At 41.7% G+C, this 23150-nt stretch overlaps 1 protein-coding gene across 7 annotated transcripts in view; it reads left to right on the top strand.

Moving 5' to 3' along the window:
• The window catches only part of hdac9b (histone deacetylase 9b), a 36498-nt gene extending 13718 nt beyond the window's left edge, over positions 1–22780 (top strand). For 4 of the 7 annotated variants that reach the window (XM_087848150.1, XM_087848149.1, XM_087848147.1 and 1 more), the window contains 10 exons: positions 9126–9367; positions 9689–9868; positions 10799–10929; positions 11028–11149; positions 15399–15530; positions 15837–15952; positions 17404–17526; positions 18050–18227; positions 18340–18554; positions 20724–22780. In XM_087848150.1, the coding sequence (XP_087704276.1) occupies positions 9126–9367; positions 9689–9868; positions 10799–10929; positions 11028–11149; positions 15399–15530; positions 15837–15952; positions 17404–17526; positions 18050–18227; positions 18340–18554; positions 20724–21053 (1769 nt within the window). In that variant the 3' untranslated portion in view covers positions 21054–22780. Of the gene's footprint in view, positions 1–1732; positions 2343–3202; positions 3584–9125; positions 9368–9688; positions 9869–10798; positions 10930–11027; positions 11150–15398; positions 15531–15836; positions 15953–17403; positions 17527–18049; positions 18228–18339; positions 18555–20723 lie in introns of those variants that run through there. The other 3 variants (XM_087848146.1, XM_087848145.1, XM_087848151.1) reach the window with 3 other exon arrangements.
• The last annotated feature ends 370 nt before the right edge of the window (positions 22781–23150 follow it).

Raw genomic sequence — 23150 nt, 5'->3', positions numbered from 1 at the left:
TAATAAAATAGGACTTTAAAATAGAAATCCCTTTGTCATAATAATTGTCATTCACGTGACAGCTTTACTTCCTCTCTTGATTAATTATGCTTTAGCCTATGACTAAGGCCAGCCTACGGGGTCAGAGCTTGCCCGGTGTGACGGATACTGTGACAGATGGAGCTCTGGGTCTTTAGCCATCCTTACCTTGAACTTGAAGGCTTGTTATCGCTCACATATCCGCCATAAATTCCACCATAGTCTGGAGTTTAATTAATCTGTAAGGTATCACTCGCGTTATAAACATTCACTCAATCATTCATTGATTGTTTTGTGCTGTTGGTATTTCTTTTGTAGAAGCAATTTTCCTTACTATTGTACAGATTATATGAAGATATGTTTTTCTTTGAATCTGAGTTCCATTATATGTTTTCTATAAAAAATAACCTCCCCAAAAACTGTAAACACTGTTGCTGATGGCTCTGTGTATAAATAATCAAATCAGCCAACATGCCCAAACATTAGCCCCAGAGTTGTGTTTTGTGTCTGGGCTGAGCCTGCAAGCTGTGCATTTCCTTCTTGGCTTCTTGGTTTGTGCTTTGATAAAAAGGATTGAGGGGTTAAATGTTTGTCCAGCTGAAACAACACAGTAAAACTCCTTCTCTGTGTCTCTGTAGCCCAGTCGTCAGAGCTCGGGACCTAAAAATAGCCATGCTGGCTCCACGCCCCTGGCTGGGGGACAGGTCAAATTATGAAGGAAGATGAAAAATTTAAAGGCACAGGCTGCTTGGCCACAAACCCAGCCCTGCATCAGTGGTCAGCTAAAACATGTGACTTGGGCTACAGCGGGAATATATAGATCTTTGTCTTGTAATATTAATGAAAAACATCTAAGTATATACAGCAGCTTAGTGCTTGAATTTAGAATTTAGGTTCTGTTGATTGTAAATGGGGAGTGTAGTGTTTTGTTTGTTCTTAAATCCACCATTAAACAGTATCAAGAGTGTTTCAAGGGAATGGGATTTGCAATCCTGGAAAAGTGCTCTTGACACAGTTTGAGAGGTTTATGTAATTACGATCATGCTGTTATGGCATCTTACAGTTGGCTTCCTTGGTTAGCTGAAAGCATGCTTCCTGAGTAGCATCACTGCCCTGAATACACACTGAACCCCACACATATACCGAGCTAATGCAGTGAGGTAACACTCCACATGTTAAATCATCTTAAATGAACACTCTTCCGTTCGTTTAAGGTGTCTCGCTTGTCTTAACACGTCCTGTTGCGTTTTTGTCACACATGCAGATTACGCCTGAGAGCACCAGTGTTTGGTTGCATTTGTCGAAATACCCCATCGCAAAAAATTGTTAATACGCCATTTCACTGGTTTTGTGATTCATAATAACAGGCAATCAGTTGCTTTGCAAAACGCCTGCTATCAAGTGCACATGTAAAGTTTCTTTCCCTCTTGCTGGTACATCAGAACAAAAATGCATCATTCCATCCATATACCTGAGAGGACAAAATGAAGACATAAATAGAGTGAGTGTGTGAGAGAGAGAGACAGGTTCAACAAATCAGAAAAGAGAGAATAGAGGATTCAAGCCTCCATCTGCAGAGAGGGAGTCAGGAGACATGCCTTCTGGCAGGAGCTGAAGAAGACAGCTGTGTTTGGTGTGGTATTTTTAAACGCATCAATGCTGCTCCAATCCCTGCGCCTCGCCTGACCTATTTTTAGCCAGGGCTGGCCATTGTTCTATTTCTGTCACCTGTGGGCCACGCAGTTGTTGATTCACATGCAAATGAAGCTTGCTCCCTCCCCGGCTTGCATTACTGCCTCTGCGCGGTGCTCAGTACACACTACACGGCTTTCCTAGCAACTCAGCTTTACATTTTTTCTCAGTCTCTGATCAGACACTTTGCTGAAGAGAGAGGAAGAAAAAAAATCACAGAGAGAGAGAGCGAGAGAGAGAGAGAGAGAGAGGCAAATAGGAAAAGAAGCTGGATTCTTCTCCAAACACTGTGTTAGTGTTTGGAACAGACTAAAGCAGGGCACCCGGGAGAGTACCAGCCCTGCAGAGAGAGTGTATGCTGCTTGTGTTATTGCGCTTCAGTGAGAGTAGTTTCTCAGAGGAGGAGACAGAGGAAGGGAGAGAGTTGCCTGTTGTCGTGGTCTCTCCCCTGGAGTGGCTGAGGGTTGGCTCTTGGTGTCAGGAAACACAAGGCTTGCAATGAGACTTGAGTGCTGAGTGGAGTATGCTGCAGACGATTTACGAGGGCGAGTCAAGTTTCTCCACAACAGAAGGGCGCGTTGGACACCAGCAGTTCCCCAACCCGAGCAAGATGCACAACGTGAACAACTCAGGTGATCACACAGCCTGGCGTTTCCACTCCCCTTGAGGAATGCCTTATCCTTCTTTTTCCACCTTCTTTGCATCCCAATCTCTGTCTCCCCTCTGTCTTTAAATCTCTTCCTACTTCCCTGCTGTCTTACATCCACTGTGCCTCTCGTGCACACATTCGCTCTGTCCTCCTCTCTCACTCTCCCGTACTCTCAACTCTTTGCGCTCCCCCGATCTCTCTCTTTCTGTGCGAAAAGAGAACTCAAAGCTTCTCAGCACCGCAGCGTGGTACGACCAGGCACTTCTTCCTGAATCGAGGTATTTAAGCTTGTGATAACATGCGCCGCTTTAAATATTGTGCTTCTCTATTTAGACGCAGAGGACGCTTTGAGTTAAAAAGTGCTCTGCTAAAATGAGAGAATGTGTTAACGCTGTTCCCATGCTCTGCTTGTCTGAAACGAGTCAGTGTGAACATGACAGGGATGCTGTGTTTTTCAAGCTTCCATGTCAGCATGCACTTTTCAGGGAACAGGAAGAACTGTGATAGAAATACTGAGGGGACATGTGAAAGGTTTCTCTCTCGACTGTTTCTATTTCTGACCTGAGAATTGAATTGAGTACATGACATCAGTATGAGTAAGCTCTATTCTCTGTATTGTCGAAAGATGAGTCACACCTTATTTGCATTGGGTTTTTGTTTTTTTTTCCTCAAAGCGGCTATTGATAAAATTCAAAACATGTTTGGAGAAATTCGTTTAGAGTTAAAAAAAAAACTCCATTCTTGTTTGGATCGCTGGGAAGCATGAGTAATGGCAAAGTCATACCATTGCTTAATTTAATGTGCTATAACCACTGAGTTGTTACTACTTCTGAAATAAGCCCACAATGTGAGGAACAGGATGTTGAATAATTTTAGTTTCATGTACAGTAAGATTTTTTTTTAAGCATATCCAACCAAAATAAAAAAACACCACCAAAAACCCAGAGTGAAATGTACATTTTAAAAATACCAAAAAGATTCAGGCAAGCAAACTGAAAACACGAAGAGGCAGTGGGGTAAACGTGAAAAGATTTAAAAATAAGTCCCGGGGATGACACAGAGATGACACATTCCACGTCTGTCAATAGAGCAGGTTATTTGACTATCAGGCTACAGGAGCTGAGCTTTCTTCCTTTGACTTTAGCGGCTTACAAGCCAAACAACAGCTATACAGAGCGCCTGAAATCGGGCTCCTTGCTTATTCTGTGGGTCAGCTATTCTTAGGTGAGTTATTTTCAGCTTATGGCATTAGCCTGCTAAGATTAGGCGTCTGTGCGTTATCATTCCATCTCAGCAAGGTCCTGATATAACTATGGTTTGGAACAGATATTTATAGAGAATTCTGTCATTTGTCTGTTTAATTTGTTCTTTCCACTTTACAGCAAATCAGTCCACAGTGAGTAACATTATTTGTCTAAGGAAGCTGCTCAGAGGTGTCTTTCCGTGAGTTTACAGCGTGTTGTGAAAGAGTTGTAGACATAGCAGGTACAGTGCCTTTAGACACGGGGAGAGCTCAATCATTGGCTGTTTAATTTTCATGACACTCTATCTGTGCGGATTATTGTTGATGACGCGATCCTTGCACTGACTGAATAGGTTTGTTGTGAACTGTTTTCTAAAGAAAACTGCTTGACCTTTTATATGACAATGTACTTGTCTGCCGTTTCAAGCGGATCGGCAAAGAAAGAGGGCTCCGTTGCATTTTTGTTTTGCTCAGTGACAGCACCATCAAAGTTGTGATTAAAACAGTCTTCAGATGGGCTCTTGACAAACAGGGAAAAAAAGTAATTAGTATTCCCTGCATGTAAAATATTAATGGGGACCTTTCAGACAATAACAGTGGCCTACATTTCAAGTCCCCTTGTCCATATCCTTGATCTATTCATCTGTGTTTGAAGTGCTAACTGTAAAAGAGATGGTTCAAAATAATACAAAGAATTTTATTTTGTTTCACTGCATGAAAATGACTCATTATGGGAATGAACTGATTCTGCTTCTGAAATGTTGTAGAAGTGTTATAACAGTTTGATCATCAAAAATTAGAAATACATTGGACAAGATGCATATTTCTCACTGTTTATCTCGATATTCATGTTGTTTATGCTAATGGATGGTTTAGAGGGTTTGCGGTTGTGCAGCGAGCTAAGGTAATTGACTCTTGCTGATTGATTTATTTGGAATTTAAGTGACTCTAGGATCAGCTGGCCGTGTTACAGAAGGACTTCCCAGTTGTTACTTGTCCTTTGCTGGGCTTTCTACATTGTGCCTGGATAACAGTTTCATATATATGTTGTTTTATAAGACGGGAGACAACTGGACTCCTGGCTCCTCTCAGTGAGAGGCCTGTGGTGGCTCAGCTCAGTTCTCTTTGTTAGTAGATAGCCTGCAGACCGCAGCTCTGGCTCAGCTGCAAGGACGAGCCTGAGTCTTAAAAATAAAGACCTGTTTCCTGGTTTAGACATGCCAGCTGCTCAAAATAACAAGGCACTTAATGAGAGATCCAGCACCACATTGCAGTCCCAAGCATCAGCTTATTTTTGCCCTCAAACATCTTCTGTATCTGGTTCTATTTATACTGTCAGACAGGGAATTTAGATCAGCAACCCTCTCTGTTTCACACGAAACGTTCACAACATGCGCGGTTAAAGTGCAGTTCATAGTGTTTCATTATTTTGATGCTCAAATGGGCAAATAACTAATAAAATGCAAATTATACATAACGGTCTAGGAGCAGTATCAGCAAAGTGAAGATGGTATCCTTCCTGTTGTGCACACTCCTGTGGTTCAGTGGAAAAACACAACTATAGCTGCACTTGTAGTAATGTTTCTGGCCTTGTACGGGTTTTAATTTCCATCCATCCATCCATTCGCTTCCGCTTATCCTTTTCAGGGTCGCGGGGGTTTTAATTTCATCAAGCAAAAAAAGCAGTTATTGGGAAAACTGGTGGAAGTCGAGTTACATAACAGCAACAACCTCTAATGCTGCATTTATATGAATTTCATACTTTTTATTTGCTGAATTTTTTTTTACGCTAATTTATTGATCTTAACTTTTAGAATCCAAGTGCTAATATTTACAGATATTGTGTACTGTAATGAAATAACTGAATGTGTTCTGAATAGACTCCATAGTACATGTTGCACGAGTCCTATTGTTATTTAAACACATCTCTGAAACTAGACTAAGCCCCAGATAAGCCCTAAATAAGCGTTTATGTTAACTGGTTTACCAACAGACATTTTTCAACACTGAACAGAGTGAACAGAAGCTTTATGTGCCTTTTTTCTTCAGTCTCACACAGTGGCACCAGAATATACCCCCAGGTGCAAACAGCTGGTTAAGAATACCTGCAGTATTTATAGTCAGAAGACACCGTTTACCATATTAATAACTCCATCCTCATTTTAATAGTTAGTGTAGAAGCTCTCAAAAAATGCTAAAGCATTCTTTTAGCCTGGAAGTCAAACAAAGCCTGCGTTATTGATTTATTGTGTTAATATTTTGCAGTGTGCATCTTCATATGTCTTTTGGTATCCTCAAGTGTAAAAGTAGTGTCACTGGTGATGTGTCTCTCTACGATGGGAAGCCTGCTAATGTGGCCTGAGGCAAAAAAAGATAGCCATCCAACATCTCAAATTAAGGCCGTGATTGTCACCCTAACCGCCACCAAGGCTAATGAGAGGCAGATCGGTTATAGAAATAAACACTTTGGGGACACTGGCGGTGCGACGCTGCACTGGGAGTGTGGTCACAGGCCATGAGTCACCCAATCCCCCCTTGGCAGGCCCTCCACAGGGAGGAATTTGGGCACGGGGCAGGGTGCTTGTTGCTCCCTTGTGCTAAAAACAAATTTGGGACCTGTCATTCATAAATCTCATGTTTACCACTGCCTAGAGACACTTCTGTGCGCTTTGTACCAATCAAGACTCATCAAAATTATCCATGATCTCCAGTCAGACCACTGAACCAGAAGTGGAAGGCTCTTCCTTGTGAGTGACCATTTAGAAAAAGGACCTGAAAGTTACATAAATGTGACACTGCTCTTTTATTTTTGCCCATGTTAAATTGAGCAGGCAGCCTCACAACTGTGACAGCCTCTCGCACATTGTCTATATTAAGACCCTGCTCAGAAAAGCACTTATATTTAGACCTAGTTACTGGTGGTTCCGTATTTTTTTGATACAGAAACAGCACATTTCGGTTTGGGTAGTTTCAAGGTGTATTTTATTTAAATGCATCTATATAACTGTAAATTTACAGTAGCGGAGACGATATCCAGGGCTCTTCACGGACGATAATATTGATGATGAGAATTGTTAGTTGCAAATTGTACTTTAAAAAGGTAGATGCTTCAGTGTGGTTGGAACAGTGCCACCCTTGCTTTAGGGCTTTACTTTTTTCCTTTAACATTGTCTTTCCATTCAGCTTTATTCTTGCCAACAGAAACCAGACAAGAATAGAACAGGCACATGAGGCTGTTAAGGTTTCCTCAAGGGCCATCGTATACAGTCCTGGTTATCAAAGGTGCCTTAAGCTTTCATGGTCCTCCTCCTCTCTCCTTCCTCCCTCCCTCCCTCCCTCCCCCTTCCCATCATGTTAAACCACTGTCTGAGATTTTGTGATGGAGGCTCAGCTTGATGTGCAGATCAAAGTGGAGATCCTTAATGCCAGTCGCAGTAAGGGTACGGAATGAAATATGAGATTAATTAGGTATCACAGTGGTGAATTCTCTCAGGCAGCAGGTGTTTTTTGTTGCTATATTTAGGTCCATTATGAAAAAGTAGCACTAATGTTGTCTGATTCTCCGAGCCCTTCGACGGTTCACAGGGTCACGGCTGCTCCTGGAACAGCGTCCGCTACAAAAGAGTCCTTTGTAAAGTGCTTACAAGCCAAGATTAATATTCCCTGTCAGACGGGAAGGGTTTGTTCTACAGGTGCCTGTTCTCCGCGCCTGCCGAGCTGTTGCCCTCTTCTGTCTTTTGATTGGAGCTGTTTTTAGAACACAGAGAGGAAATATACAGCACGGGAGTCCCCTCTAGCTGCCTTCACTTTTTTGAAAATGTTTTAAGACAACTTATCACCTAACCAACGATTCTCTCCCAAATATGCGTGTGTGTATTTGTGTGTGTGAGAGTGTTTGTGTTGGTGGGTTTTGTAATGCTTTCTCTCTGTCTCTCGCTCTCTCTCTCTCTAGTGGGGACTCCTTTCTTATATAAGAGGCAAAAAGCTGATATAATAGTCAACATGTCACATTGCCAATGTAGGCAGAAGATGACATGCAGTGAGACTCGATCACTGCAGAATGGGGAGACATAATTACGTCGCCAGCGTTGCCATGGCAGCGGCAAGTTACGGTGGTGGATACTAGGGTGTGGGGTTTGTCACAGACCAGGATTGCGCCACTTGCTTTTATGTTTCTATTTATAATCATCACCGCCGCATACACATGGAATGGTGGCAATGAAAAACAGGCTACACGGCAAAACAAATGGACGCCAGTGAGCTTCACAGCATCAGTGAACGGGGTGGGGGTGGAGGGTGGGGGTTTCTGCTTCCTAACTGTTGGCTACTGGCTCTTTTTTTGGCAGGTTTAAACCTTTTTTTTGTGGCATTTTAGTGTAAAAAGTCTTATTGCGTAACAGAAACCAACAATAGATTATTATTATATGAAGTGTCAGTTTTCTCTCAGGTTTCAAAGAACAGGTGGTGTGGTATTTGTTCTCTCAGATGTGACCCTCGAGAAGATTAAGGCAATGAATGCACTCAATAACTCTCCCAGCTCCACTGGAATTTTAAGTAGCTTTGAATATTTCTCTGGTTTAAAAATGGCAGCGGCATTATACAGTCTGGACAATGCGTATCTTCCCTTGAATGTCACACCATGATCAGCATGACTAACATGTCTACTTTTCTAGCGATTGGACATTTTTATTTTATTCACTGGCCAAATGTACACACGAATACCTTTTATAATATCTAAAGCTGGTTCAGAGATGTGATTCTTCAGAAAAAAAATGTTACTTAAACTGGATAGAGTAGTGTGGATTAAAGCAAAGGCAAAGCAATAAGGAAAATATTGTACAATCACTAAACATCCTCTATGGAGAAGAGAGATGAAGTAGCCCTGTCTCCTATGTTCTTAACCAGCAATCGATTTTCTCTGTGGAACAGGCTATATATAGAGCTTGGAGACCAAAGGGATGCCCTCTCACTTTGTATCTGGCAATTACTTATAATAGAGGCAGCTCTTACCAATGCGCACATTGCAGCATCTGCACTCGAGAACAGAAAAAGAGAGATCACAGAAGCATGGATCTGAAAACTTACAGATTCCCAATCTACTTCACCTTAAATTATTTATGTTAAAAAGGGATATCTGCCTGACAGAATCCCTTTATTTATTTATTAACTGGGAAGACAGGGCTTATATAAATACTCTACATAACTACTTAAATATTTTGTGCCAAATGTCCATATGCAGCTACTCCCAGTAGACTCTGCGCTGACGGATGTGATCCCGTGTTTGTTTATAGAAACTATTATAATTGCAGGTTTCTGAGGATCATGGGATAGAACGATTTGCTTTTCCTTTCCGAACCTTGTCTTTCTCTCCTCTTTAGTCTTCACTTTGATCTGCTTCTGTCATCTGTAACTTTTAAGATTCCTTATAGATTGCACAAAGCCTCCTCTGATTCCGACTTGAGTTGTTGAGAGTACAATTAGGACTGACAAATCTCTTTTTGCTCTGCCGTTTCTGTGCCACAGTGGATATTAAACCAGACGTGCCATTGGCTGTGGAGCCCTTGTCTCCTTTGGACCTCCGCACAGATCTGAGGATGCTGGGGCCAGGCTCGGACCCAGGACTGTGGGAGAGGCAGCTGCAGCAGGAGCTGCTCCTCATTCAGAAACAGCAGCAAATCCAGAAGCAGCTGCTAATCAGCGAGTTCCAGAAGCAGCATGAAAAGTTGACCCGTCAGCACCAGGCTCAGCTCCAGGAGCACCTCAAGGTTAGAACAGTTGTACGGAGACACAGCACAGCACAACACAACACAAAACAACACAAAACAGCATGACATATAGCAGATCACTAGAAAACTGTATAACTAAGGAAAACATCAAAAAAGTGCAGAAAAGGGGAAACAACTCAGCGCAGCAGGGCAAAGTGTTGAGCAATACATTAGCTCAGCATGACTTTTGTTTTTTACCGTCAAACACAAAGTTAGCCATCACTGCAAAATAGAAAGTGCAAAATTTAGCCAAAGCCACTGTGATTTATTTTAAAAAAAAGTGCTGTGTTCATGCTGATGTGATGCCTACATGCTTCCCAGCTTCAGCAGGAGCTCCAGGCCATGAAACAACAGCAGGAACTTGCAGAGAAGGAGCGCCGTTTGGAGCAGCAGCAGCAGCAGCAGCAGCAGAGCCAGCAGGAGAAGGAGCAGGAGAAGCATCGACGAGAACACCACATTTCCAGCCTGAGCCTCAGGGGCAAGGAACGCTCCAGAGAGAGTAAGAGCTCGACACCGTCACCGTTACCAATAGTTTTTTAATATATTTTTTAAAGGACACAGATGAAAGCAAGCATGGGGCCTCACGTTTTAACCCATCAATCCTTTTTTTAACACATCACATTAGCTGAACGGCTGAAGCACAATATGCATACAACAGCTCACCACTATTATAAAACTTTTATAAATGTGGAATGCATCGCCTTTGTTGGCATCATGAACCTAAATATTTATTGTAATAAACACTTTCACAAAATCTTTTCCAATATCTGCTGTTATAACTAATAGATGTACTATACAAAACAATAAAGATAAGTTAATATAAACACATCTGGCTATTGCTTTTCTCAGTATTTGCTCAAACTGTTGGATGACGCCTGGCAACAAGGTAAACCACGCAGCTCAAATGTGCTTTAAACATCAGATAAAATGAAACAATAAAACAATAAAGCAATGATGGCAGCGATACTTAACCAGTGAATGACATAAAGTTGGCAGGTGACATTTAAGCTTAGTGTTTAGGGGAAAATGTCTTTGAACAGCACAATGAAAATAGAGCCGGATATAGTATTTCATTTCTGTTTTTACCTTATAGCTAATAATAGATGAGATTTATGACTTTGTCAGGGCAAAGTTGAAACTGTACCCTGCAACTGTAACCACCTGATTTGAAAGAACATCTCTGTGCAGGATCACTCTAGCAGGACTAATATAGTGTTCTTAGACCACTAGGGGGAGATCTTCCTACATAATTTTGTTGGAGAGTCTAGTAAATATATTCAAAAAGGATTATAGAGAAGAGGGCAGATCTGAATCTCAGTTTTATGGTGAATGTGATATAGAAACAGATATCTGAAAGCAACAAGTATGGAATTATATGTTGTTAATCATAGCCCTAGGTTAACCCCAATCCCCTCCGTTCTGTGTGTTGGTCTCACAGGTGCAGTGGCTAGTACGGAAGTGAAGCAGAAACTCCAAGAGTTTCTGTTGAGCAAATCAGCTAAAGACTCTGCTAGCAATGGAGCTAATCATTCTTTCATTCAGCACCCAAAACTCTGGTATACGTAAGTGCTTTCCATTGATTTAGAGCCCGATAAAATGCCATGTTTGGGTCACACAGAAACATATATTACAGCTATTTGATTTATTCTTGTATTAACAGGTCCTCTCACCACACATCACTGGACCAAAGCTCTCCACCTCTGGGCGGCACATCGCCCACTTGCCAGTATACTCTGCCATCGCCCGTAGAGAGCAAGGACGACTTCCCCTTGAGGAAGACAGGTTTGCTAATTTGCAAATGCAAACACCACTGAAATAGAAATGCAAATACATATGAAAACTGTACATACATAAATATACAGCCATCTAATTTAACTATTTCAGTGTGCTTTCTTCTGCTAGTCATTTTATTACTTTCTAAAGATTAGGCTCATTGCGCCCACCCCCGTGTTTCCTCCAGGGCTCAACACAAAACATGCGAAAGTTAACTTGTTTTTTTTTTTTCTTTTTTTGTCTTCTTGATTCTTTTTTGGATCATTTTAAAACATGATAGACAGACACGGGCACTGCAATTTTCACATGTTTTTCTTTCACAAGCATAGATCTGCTGTTTTTTGTACTAATATTAGCTTGCCAATATTAGCTTAACAAGGCCCACATTTATCCCTATGTTATAATAATAAACCCAGTTCAAAGGCCTCTCTGAAGCTGATTAGCGGTAAATGAAAGAATTATGGCAGATTAATTTCTCCTGACTTACGGGCTTTAAAAACTATTTTAAAAAAACACAGGTTGTCACTAAAAAGCAGCTCAGGTTTGTTGGTTTAAAATTTGAGGAGTTCCTGCTGCTCTCGCTTTGCAAAAGCATAAAAGCTTGCCAAGTTAAAAGCTTCATAATTTGGCAATGAGGTCATCAAATTATATTGTCTTCTTTTCCCTTCTGTGTCTCTTTTAATTACACTGGAAAACAGTTCTACTTGTTGAGTTATTTAACTACAGGCCTGTCGTCTTGTGCGTGTACACAATTTGGAGATCAGGAAGAAGAATTATACCTTATAAAATAAAGCCAGTTCATGTCGAGAGCAAATATTAGAAAGGTAAATGAAAGCTGTGAGAAATTTTATTTATATTGCATCTTGATCTCTGTGTGCGTTACCGTTTTGTGAAGAGGAGAAGGAATATCTCCTCTAAATATCTATTTACACTTTTGAGACGTACCTTTAGACAAAGACACAATGTAAGGGGTGCAACAAGTGGAAAATCATTTATCTAACACAACAGAGAGACTGTTTATAGCATTGTTTGCATTTCAGTGCGAGTACAGAAAGGCCCATTTAAATAAATAAAAGGGGGAAGGATAACAGTTCGTTCTCCCCGCTTCTCAGACACATTCGTGCATCCATTTATGGCTCAGTCGCTTGCACTGATAAATCTACTTCTAACCCTCTAACCCTTTGGATTCCTGGATCTATATGTGGTCATTTCCTGCTTAGGCCTTCCTCCCCCACTTCCTGCCTGTCTTCATTAAAGCCCTCAGAGAGCTTGGCACGCGAGGGGGATGCACAAAGGTAGTGTTGTTCCCCGAACCACCGGCTGTCACTGATAGCTGATTGGCAGGTGTTGCCGTCTTAGAACTGGCACTGGCAGGATGAACCTCGACAGGACTGTTTGTTTAAGCAAAGATAGCTCTCTCAAAACAAAGTGGAGAAGACTCGAGTGCGCCGCGTTAGACTCCCCGCTGCTTCAGTCGGCCAGGCGGCTCAGCATCCTCTTTTACTCTTTGACTCTGAGGTTAACGATGAGGTTTGCGATGCACATGCAGCGTTTATTTCACAAGCTCATAACTTGGTGATCAGTAGCTGTCTTTTCTCATATTCAAGTAAGCTTTTTGCATTTAATTCCTCACCCTTAAAAAAGGGAACCAAGTGCTTACCCTAATCAAATGTTGTGTTTTTTAGGAAAACCTTGAAACCAACTAAAATTTAGTAATTTTTTAGTAAGTATTAGTCTCTAATTATGACTTCTGCTATTAGGTGCCCTGATAATAATTGGTAAATCTTCCCTAAAAGTAAACAATAGTGTTAGTGTCATTGTCGCTATTTTACTTACTCAAGTAGTTTAAAGAATTTTACATGATTAACTTGTTTACTCGGTATATATCCTCTTTGTTTCAATTCCTGGTACTGCAACAGGCCGAGGGCACGCGATAGTCTGTGGCAAGAATAGTTGCAGCTTAGCAGTAAGAAGTGCAACACCCTCCCTAGTCTTGACCCAGTTACTAAATGTGTGCATTCAGCAGGTGCAGGAAAGATTTTCAAAAATAATCCTGCAAAGGTAAAACTGTAAAAAGCCCAAAGTAAAACAAAGTGAGGTTTGTGTGGAGCCTCTCTGTGCTAAGAATATAATCGGATTTTTGTATCTGAAAGATTTATTAAAAGAAATTAAGGTGCTGATCCTAAAAGATTGAATGTCTAAGGTGAAAAGGAATGCACCTTTGGCTAAAAAAATGTTTCTGAAATAATGAGCACTCTTATTTTTTTTCTGTTCAGCATTAATTAAAACAAGGATGCCCAAAACAATGCAAAGCTGGCCTCCTTTTGTAGAGAACACACACCTTAGCTTTCCACTCAGCCATCTGTCCAGGTCCAATCTCTAATGGGTACAAGTGCTCACAGTGACAGCAGAGCTAAAGTTCTGATTAAGTGGTGATAACGTAAGGAGATTGATTTACGACCGCACAGTAATGTTGTCATTAAGTGAGACGTCGGAACAGAAGTGACCCAGGTGCTCAGAGTTTATGCTTTCCGCTGCCATCATTACCTCCTGTTGCACTGCGTATCGGGGCTTTTTTTTCCATAGAGACCAGTGAGAAAGTGTTTGTTCACAAGCTGCTGTCTGGCGTTCCCGTGGCGACCAATTGGGATGCGTAGCTTGGTGGCAGCAGCGTGTAAAAATAGAAAGCAATCAAGGCAGCAGGGCGTGAAGCAAATTCATAAGACTCCCAACAGCGTTTTCTCTCCATTTATCTCTCCTGCCTCCTTTCTTCCTCCCTCGCTCTCTTTCATTCTACCTCACACCCACAGGATTAGAGGTCTGTGCCACGTATTAGGGAAGAGGGTTTTGCTGCTTTTGACAAAAGCCAGAAATAGCAGCATTTGGCCCACTCTCCTAGCTTTGCCCCCATCACTTCTCCCTCTCCTCCTCCCCGCAGTGTTCCCTATGTAAAGTATAGCTGTATATTGTACATGGCGGAAGGCCTGTTTAATTATTGATCAGCTAAATAATTGAAACAGGTTGGCTATTGTGTAACAGAGGGTTTACATAACTTTAGCACAGCTTTGTGCTCTGGCTTTCAGTCAAAAAATCAGCTTATCCATTCTGCTTATTTATTTACGTGTGAAGGTAGCTGCGGTTTTTCATTCCTAAAAGGTTGACGGGAAGTCTTTGCAAGACATAACTAACAGAGTCACGGTTCAGTGGTCGTAAAAGTGTTGCATCCATATAAGTGATGGTTACATGATTCAAAATGAATTCCTTTCTATGATTCATCCTCTGGTCCTTGTTTATCTCTTTTTTCGTCAAATGCGTCAAAGATATAGTTCTTCCAACAACCTTAATGATCATGTCATCAGTACTTATTTAAAGGGTCTATTTGTTTTTTGCTTCCTATTCTTAACATTTACCTCCAATCTGTTTATCTATAGGCATTGATTTGCATGGCAAAAATTTATTCACAGTTGCCAATTTTTGTCAAAAAATTTGTAGAAAAAGTCAAAAGTTTGGTGCTTATATTGAAGCATTATTAGAATAGAAGTCTTGGACCAGACCATTTCTGCTGGGTAAATTTGACCCACTTAAAAAGTGTTCAAATAAAATAAAATGAGCCAAAACTTCAACATTTGATCAACATATTTAATCCATAATAAAGAAAAATGGGAAAGTCTGAAAGCATTGTCTGTCATAAAGGATACTGGTGGTCAGCGCCGAGGGTGAAGTGCATTAATAATAAGTCTGGATCACTTGAGGCCAGGCTGTGTGTGAGTGAGGCTTTTTGGTAATGTGCTCTGATTGTGTATTTTGGTATCTCTGGTTCGCATTAGGAAGAGGAGAGTGTGGGGAGAGCCTCAAACATCTGCCATGTTTTTGTGTTAGTTTAACTGTTGCTACTGTATCAGACTGTGGTCACCAGGGCGGCAGGTAGCGGACTATTTCACTTAGAGCCTGTGTGTTGCTCAACCTAATTTAGTCCAGATGAGGTGGAAATGGGCCCAATCCTGACTCATTTAATTTATCTGAAACCTGCTTGGAAATTCTACGAAACTGAAGTTGTAACATGTCAGGGCATGACAACAATGCTTTTTTTTTTGGACATATTTATATTTTGTTTTATGTTAGTCTTGTTATTTATTCTTTCATTGATACATTCCATTACTGAGGCTGTATAAACACATCCTGTTTGAATACACTCACATGATAGCATAACTTATCTCCATACGATCCAGACTTACTGAAAAATGTCTTTTATTTTTAGCCTCCGAGCCCAACCTAAAGGTACGATCCAGACTGAAGCAGAAGGTGGCAGAGAGGAGAAGCAGCCCCATGCTAAAGAGGAGAGATGGAAACATCATGACTCCTTACAAAAAGAGGGCTTTGGAGCTAATGGGTGTGTAACATAACCGACTACGTGTTGAATTCCTTTTGTTCTGTTACGTGTGCAGACAATCTTCAATAGCTTATTATCAGTTCTTAAAATATTATCTAAAAGCAACACAAGCATATGTTGTAGTATTATAATTACATGATGGCTATTGCACTTTGATGTAAAAAAATACCATTGTAATCAGGCAGCTGTGACCATACGCATTAAGCTGTCGTGAGGCTTACAGCTGTTTTGCTAAGCCTCAGTGCATGTGTGTTGTGTGCAGAGTGTGAGCACGCATACTGCCTCTAACTCCTTGATGTTTTGTAGATTCTACGCCCACTAACAGTGCCCCTGGCTCTGGCCCCAGCTCTCCCATAGGGGCTTCAAGTGCCTTGGGGGCTGAAAATGGACCCTCCTCTCTGCCTACTACCACAAAAACGGAGGTATGTTTATAAATCATACGCACTGCAACTGTTGTGCCAAAAAAATAAAGCAGCAGGGTCTAAATTCTTAAGCTTTTCTGCAGGCTTATCATTTGAATAGCAAAAAATAATCATTTAAAGTCAGGGCACTAAACGGCTCTCTGCCCTTCTGCTTGCAGCTATAAAAACAGCCAGTTGTCCCTCCGTCTGTTACACTTCAGTGAAAATGGCTCCCTACACTGACATTACATGGGCACAGCTCGACCCACATGCTGATTGCCCATGTTTTCTTTTATAAAGATGGCACTATGTAGGAAAATAAATTTAGCCCGTCTTAAAATGCTAAGTGTAAAAGCAGAAATTTACATCTTTTTTCTATCAAACATTTTTTTTTGTTTCCAGATGTACTTTAGAATTCGTTTTATGCTTTGCAAAGTAAGAAAATCTGTAGTTTGACTGCAAGGCTGCTGTTGGCTTGTCGTTGTGTTCCTGTCACCGGCCTGGCTGCATTCCTATACTGACTTGTTCTGAGGCGTTTCCCAATAGATTCATGGCTGCGTTACTGACCGGAGCTCCCCTCAGATTGAGTTCACAAAGCAGGCCATTATAAAGTGTGGCAGATATGACACATCTCTGAACAATCTTAACAGAGCAGCTGTGTTTTGCTTAACCATCACTGTTTACTCTCCCTGGGACCTCCAGTGACACAGAGAAGGGAGAGACGCCCTGACATCGGGCTGAAGGTTGGGGCTTAGGGAGACAGTCAAACTGTGGATTTTAATTGATATCCCAGGCACTGGTAGCCAAAGACACCCAGATGCTAACAACATAAACACACAGGACTGCTATTGTATTGGCCCTAGCCGGGGCTCTCATGCGAGACACCGGTGGACTGCGGGGCTGCTCGTGGACCTCATGCCTGTTGCAAAAGCAAGGCGTGTTTGTGCACCGTTACATTAGGTATCCTTTTTCAGAGGGAACAGGTCCCTCGGGTCAAATACGGGCCGGATATCCACATACAGGTCACTGAGTACTGGTAGGGGTTGGAAGGATAAACATGGCTGTTCCAAAACCACATGCTGGTCCACTGCTCAGCTGGGTACAGGAAGTATGCCCCATTGCTGATGTTCTCGGAGAGAGTAGCTTGAGGGTGGGGACTGGGGAGTAGGAACAGGCAGAGGGCTGGCTAGGGACTGAGGAGCTGAGGATAAAACGGTAGATTTAGAGGTTTGCATTGCTTTATAATAGCATACCATCCTCAATGGTGCCATTATTTTCCTAAACGCCAAACATTAAAACTCATACCTCTTTGTTTGCGGTGAGGAGGGCTGTTATTTATCATAGGTCATTATGGTCATGGCTGTGCTCATGTTGGCTTGTGAAACTGTGCTCAGCTGGATTCCTAAATCTGCAACCTCCTGTTAAATTTTGTCTCTTTCTCTCTCTTGCTTTATTCCACATGTTTGATGTAGAGATGGCCTTCCCAGCCAAGACTGTTCCGACCAGAGGGCTCTGTCCCCATGCTGAGCTTATACACATCTCCCTCTTTACCCAACATCTCCTTGGGGCTTTCTACTGCATCCTCGCCAATTAGTGTGAGTACCACTTTTGCACACTTACTCGTACAAGAAATCTTTCTGCATGCACCAGTGTAGCCATTTAGTCAGCGTCAGCGTTTCAACTCGCTCTGTAGGTTGTAAAACCTGCCATCAGTGACTGTCTGGGTGCACAGGTCACTGACCTGCTGCCCCAAATGATTTTATCGACCTTAGATAAATATTGTTCTGGGTCAGGCGTGCTCTTATCCTCCCCTGTTACCTCATTTATCACAGCTTTTAAAAAAGTCCAAGTCCACTCAAGTGCAGCTCCTGATAGCACAACACGTTATATATCATCTTTTAGTTCTCTGGCACATTCCACAGCGGTCTGTGCATCAGCTTCTTCTAACCATCAATGGTCCGATTTCACCCTTAGCTTTACTCATATATGCAACAAGAGCAATTTTCATTCATAAAAAAAAGCTATTATTGAAGTAGACGTGTTAAAGCCTCCCAATTTTAGAGATTCACTTCCGTTTTCCCTAAGATTTACAACTTTTTATCTTTACTCTTCTATCAGGCTGCTATGGGGTTGAAAGACAGATCAACAGAAATCAAGCACGGGCTGCCCGGGCACCTGCTGGGCCCTGTGCCCCTTCAGACAGGCCTGGAGTCTAAGGTGAGCCCCAGCCACCAGGCTCTCCTCCAACACCTCCTCCAGAAGGAGCAAATGAGGCAGCAGAAGATACTCTCCTCTGGTAAGATTGTGCCAAGTATATTATTTTACACATTGTACAACTTTATTACGTCATTTATATTTCATGAATTTGCGAGAAACTTAATAAGAGATTTTGTTTTTCTTTTGACAAGGCCAAGGCTCCATGTCATCACACTCTCAGTCCCCCCTGGCCATGAAGGATCGTCCCTCCAGCACTCGGCCAAAACTACCAAAACACCGGCCCTTGAACAGAACCCAGTCAGCACCGCTGCCTCAGAACACACTGGCTCAACTTGTCATCCAGCAGCAACACCAGCACTTCCTGGAGAAACAGAAACAATACCAGCAGCAGGTCCATATAAATAAGGTACAGTGCTAGTCATCAATATTAATCCGCACGGGAGGATTTTGACTTTCAAATATCTTTTCACAGCATTTTGTATTCCTGTTTGGGCCTCACAGGGTCTTGTTTTACTGCAGGGAGTCTGATTTAATCATTTTGAGCACACAAATGCTCCTCTATTTTTAGCCTTTTGTAAAACCATCCGTGGCCGCTCAAGTTTACTGACCTGGGCCGTTGCCTGTTCTTCCCTGAAGTCCTTGTGTTATTTCTGCAAGGCCAGGACCTTTTGCCTGACTTCAAATGGGGGAGAAATCCTTCCCCTGCACTAATTTTGTTATCATAACTTAAGGCATCAGTGCTGTTCACATGCTAACTCTGTGAAATTCAATTCATCTTAGATCAAATGAAGAAAAAAAAGTGCCCAGAATGCATTTTGTTCCTCTGTGGCAATATTTGTGTTTCTGCGAGCTGGCCGAGGCGACCTCCCAATACACTGAGTCTAATTATGCTGCTGAGGGACGTGTGCGAGGTGGCAGACACTGTGAAAGGCTGCATTGTGTGAGCTCTCATACTGATGTGTCCCAACACTCAGCCCTGCTAGAGCCATGGGAACCATAGAACAGCTTAAACCTTGAAATAATAAAAAGCACAAAGCTCCACAAGCTGGATTTTGGTGGTGCAGTACAGACGCACAACTTTAACAGTTTTTGTAACAAAACACGTGCCTGAAAGCCAAAAATTTGTTTTAAAATCATATTATCATCTTATTAAGTATTCTGTGAATCTGATTCTATTGGGAGCTTTGGAAGAAAAAGGGACATATTGTGTAGAAACACGTGAACAGGTTTGGCTCTGATCACTCAGGCCAATGAGATCGCAAATAAAGCCTCTTTAAGTGGAGGTTATAAATGGCCTCTAATCAGGGATGAGCCCTCAGTGTTTATTGAGAGGGATCTCTGAAACATTGTCCTAATTAATTTCCTAGCAGAGGCTTGTCTACAGCTGCTTTGAAACATCCTTTAGTGCCAGCAACAGTAGGGGGCACTAATGGAAATTTAGAAGCGCTTAGGGATCTTAGGAAGGGGCATGAACTCTGATTACTAGTGCCAAGCTAAGGAGGCTAATTCCTGTAGCTGAAAGGGTATTTATATACGGATTCTGTAGGCTGTAATGTTATTTGTTACCAGCAATTTAGAGGGAAACACTTTCCTGTCTGTTTCTGGAGCCCCCCTGTGGTCAAATAATCATATTATGGCACTGTTAGCTGCCATTGAGCAAAGCCCCAAGACACAAGTATGGAGAATTGTAGCTGTGATTGGTGAAAGAACATTTGTAATAGTGCAATGCTAAATAAATAATCCAGGTTGAGAGTGTAATATGATGTGCTCAAGGATGCCAGTAGAGAGGATGCTGCAGGGAGAATGTTATCTTATGTTTTCTCTTCTCCCTGCAGCAGAACTGTGCAGAATATAAACTATATATTTTAAAGAATAAAACATGATTTGCAGTTGGCAAGACCTTTTTACGTGTTAGTCTTTATTTTATAATGCAACTAAGTGACACTAATCCACTTTAATGGTCCAGTCACTGCTACAGAATATTTATTTATGCACATAAAGGCAGGAATAATGACTAATCTACCCGCAACCCTCCTGAATGCACCAGTCAGAAACATTTCATTCATAGGTGGCCTTACCTTAAACAGATATTGGTGTTTTATTGCGCTTGTCAAAAGAAATACAGAATTTAGTTTTCTATTATCCCAAATAATGTACATGTCAGGGTCCTTTCCAGCTCTAAAGTGTTTCTTTTTTGATCCAGTGTAAGAAAAACACATTTTTGTTGCAATACATGATGTAGAACCATGAAATACTTGAAAGACACTGTGTGTTTTATTTTAGTTTTTGTAGTTTTTAAATTGGGAATGACGTAGTTACAGGGACTGTGAAGAGTTTGCTTTATTTGATTACCAAATAATGACTGAGTTTGGGTTTTTTTTGCATGTCTTATTATTATTATGACTATAAATAGACTTATGAGGACAATACCTTTGTTTTAAAAGCTGCAATTCTGGTTATAAAGCCAGAAACCTCAAGTTTGACTTATTTTTGCTTTTCTCTCATTGAAGATTGATTTTTGGCGACTGTTGACTGTGGGATAGCACCGTTAATATTAAGGCAATATGTTTTGCAGCTGTTGTCCAAGTCCATTGAGCAGTTGCGTCAGCCCAGCGCACACCTGCAGGAATCGGAGGAAGAGCAGGAGGAGCAGCACAGAGAGGAAGTAGAGGGCATGCAGGAGGACAGGCTGCCCCCTGGAGGTGTTATCCGGAAGCACACGCTCAGCAGTAGCAGCAGTGGCTCGAGCAGCGAGCTCCCAGACACTCACTACGGGGTCATCAAGGTCAAAGAGGAGCCAGCTGATAGTGAGGATGAGGCTCTGACCAATCAGAGCTTAGAGTCAGAGCAGAGCACCTATCTCCACCAGGTCAAAGGGAGACTGGTGATAAGAGCCATGATCTGAGAGGGGAAGAGGATGAGATCACACACTTGCAACATTCGCAAATAAAGAAGTCTTTAAAAAGATGCACATCTGCAGACAACACATGCACACATACATACGCACACACACGCACGTGCACACAGCAGCTATTGCACAGTAGGCCAGCTCTCCCTGTCATGACATATGACCCCTTTTCACTCAGCTGCAGCCTCACTCGTCCTACACTCTTAAAACTCTCCATTTGTGATTTTTTTGTGCAGTGATCTCTGTAAAATATGTACGTTTCACTTGTGTAAATATGAAAAGAAAAAAAAATTAGACCGTTGTTTTTAAGAGCTGCTTTGGTCTTTTCGAGTCTGCTCAGCCGGCAAAATGTTGTGTGTACATATCCTGTGGATTCGGCATCAAAAATGATTTCTAGAGGGAAGTTTGAGCAGGTGTACAGCTTTAAAGAGCCACCTTTTGTTCCCATTGTGTATTTTTTTGTTCTTTTTTTTGTTTTGTTTTTTGGATAAAATATTTGAATTCTCTGCTATCCACTCCATCATCGTGTAAGTCAGTAAGTCCTCACAGTACATACCGCATTGTTCTCGAAAATCTGTGATGATGTTCCATGTTAAATGGTCTCAGACCTGAAATAATAAACATCTGTCTTAGAAAGAATGTACACTTAAATCCTAAGGAGGACGCTCCCTTGGGTTGGCTTTTGTGCTGGGAGTGATATTGCCACTGCTCACATTGCAATTTGAAGGATAAAGCACTGTAGCCCTTATTGGGTGTGCAGACACATCCCGAGTCTCCATGTCTCTTACTCTCTTAGCAGTCCCAGAGCCGGGGTTCTGTGTTAAGCTGAGCTCTCGTCCCTCCGTCTCTCCTCTGGGTCCAAATCAAAGCTCGGCCCAGTTCCTGCCCAGCTTTCAGCAGAGGAGTCAGACAGAGAGAACGAGAGAGAGAGAGAGAAAGGGCCGGGCAGGAAATGCCTTCTAGAAGCCAGGAGTTGGAGTGATTCATGTGTGCAGGAATGTTGAGAGAGGAGGACCTAGGGTTGGAGGAGTCCAAGGGGCCAGGCTTAAGAATTGATTTACTGTCAAAGCGAATTACAAAGTGAGTGGGGATATGGTTAAGGGAGTCCTTTTTAAAGGGAATCGCTTCCTCTGTATTCCCCTGTGGCATGCTTACCTCAACATGCAGGTTTGATGTTACTTCAATAAAAAAAAAAATCTAATTAAAAAAAAAACAAAACAAAAAAACTGGACGGGACCTCGCTTCTCCGTTATTTTTTGTGAACCCGTTTCCCCCGAAGTGCCCATTGCGACATGTATAGTCTGTCTTAAGGTGATCAATCAGTTGTATTGCATAGCTGTGAACCTTCCTGTTTCATTTATACTGTCGGCTAAATGTTAAAAAAAACAAACAAAAAAAAAACATGAATAAAAACTAAAAGAGGTAGTGTAAGGTTCTGTGTTTGGATTCATGTGAAATCAAAACTGTCTGTCTTATACTGTACATTCAGATTGTCCAGTTTTAATGTTTTTAGTGTAAGTAAACACAATCAGAACAATGTGAGTCTTGTTCTCTTGCTCCTTTGATTTGGTTGTAATGAGAACTCCTTTGCTGCCAGTGAGTGTGGAGGTGGGGAGGTGCGGGGGTCCTGTGGTCTGTTCATAGCAGTTTGCATTTCTTCTCTTTGTTGCCTTGCGTGATAAACCTTTCTTTTTTTTAAAAAAATAAAGTTAATTTACCTCTGACGTTTTTGTATTTTTTCTGATCATGAAGTGAAAGTAGAACACATCATAAAAAAAGCCCCGAAAGCATATCCACAAACACTTAAGGTTTTTAATCATTTTGAAATTAACATCACAAACAGGTTTCCTAAATCATTAGCCAAGCTTGCTTTTCCCACACTACGGCCGTATTGCCCAGCCTTATATTGCAAGGAGATCTACTTTTTAAAGGGAGCTTAAGGGACTTTCAAAACATTTCTTTGATGTGAGCAAGCGAGGCTTCTTGTTGCGGTATTAGAACAGTCAAGATAAGGTGAGCTCAGAGCAGGTGATATATGACTTGCGTGAATACTTTTCAAACCAAGCTTAAGCAATTTCACAGCAGGCTTAGTTC

Source organism: Neolamprologus brichardi, chromosome 11, assembly GCF_056152115.1.
Source record: "Neolamprologus brichardi isolate AB-2024 chromosome 11, ASM5615211v1, whole genome shotgun sequence".
NCBI lineage: Eukaryota > Metazoa > Chordata > Actinopteri > Cichliformes > Cichlidae > Neolamprologus > Neolamprologus brichardi.
This window is presented reverse-complemented; position numbering and strand designations above follow the sequence as displayed.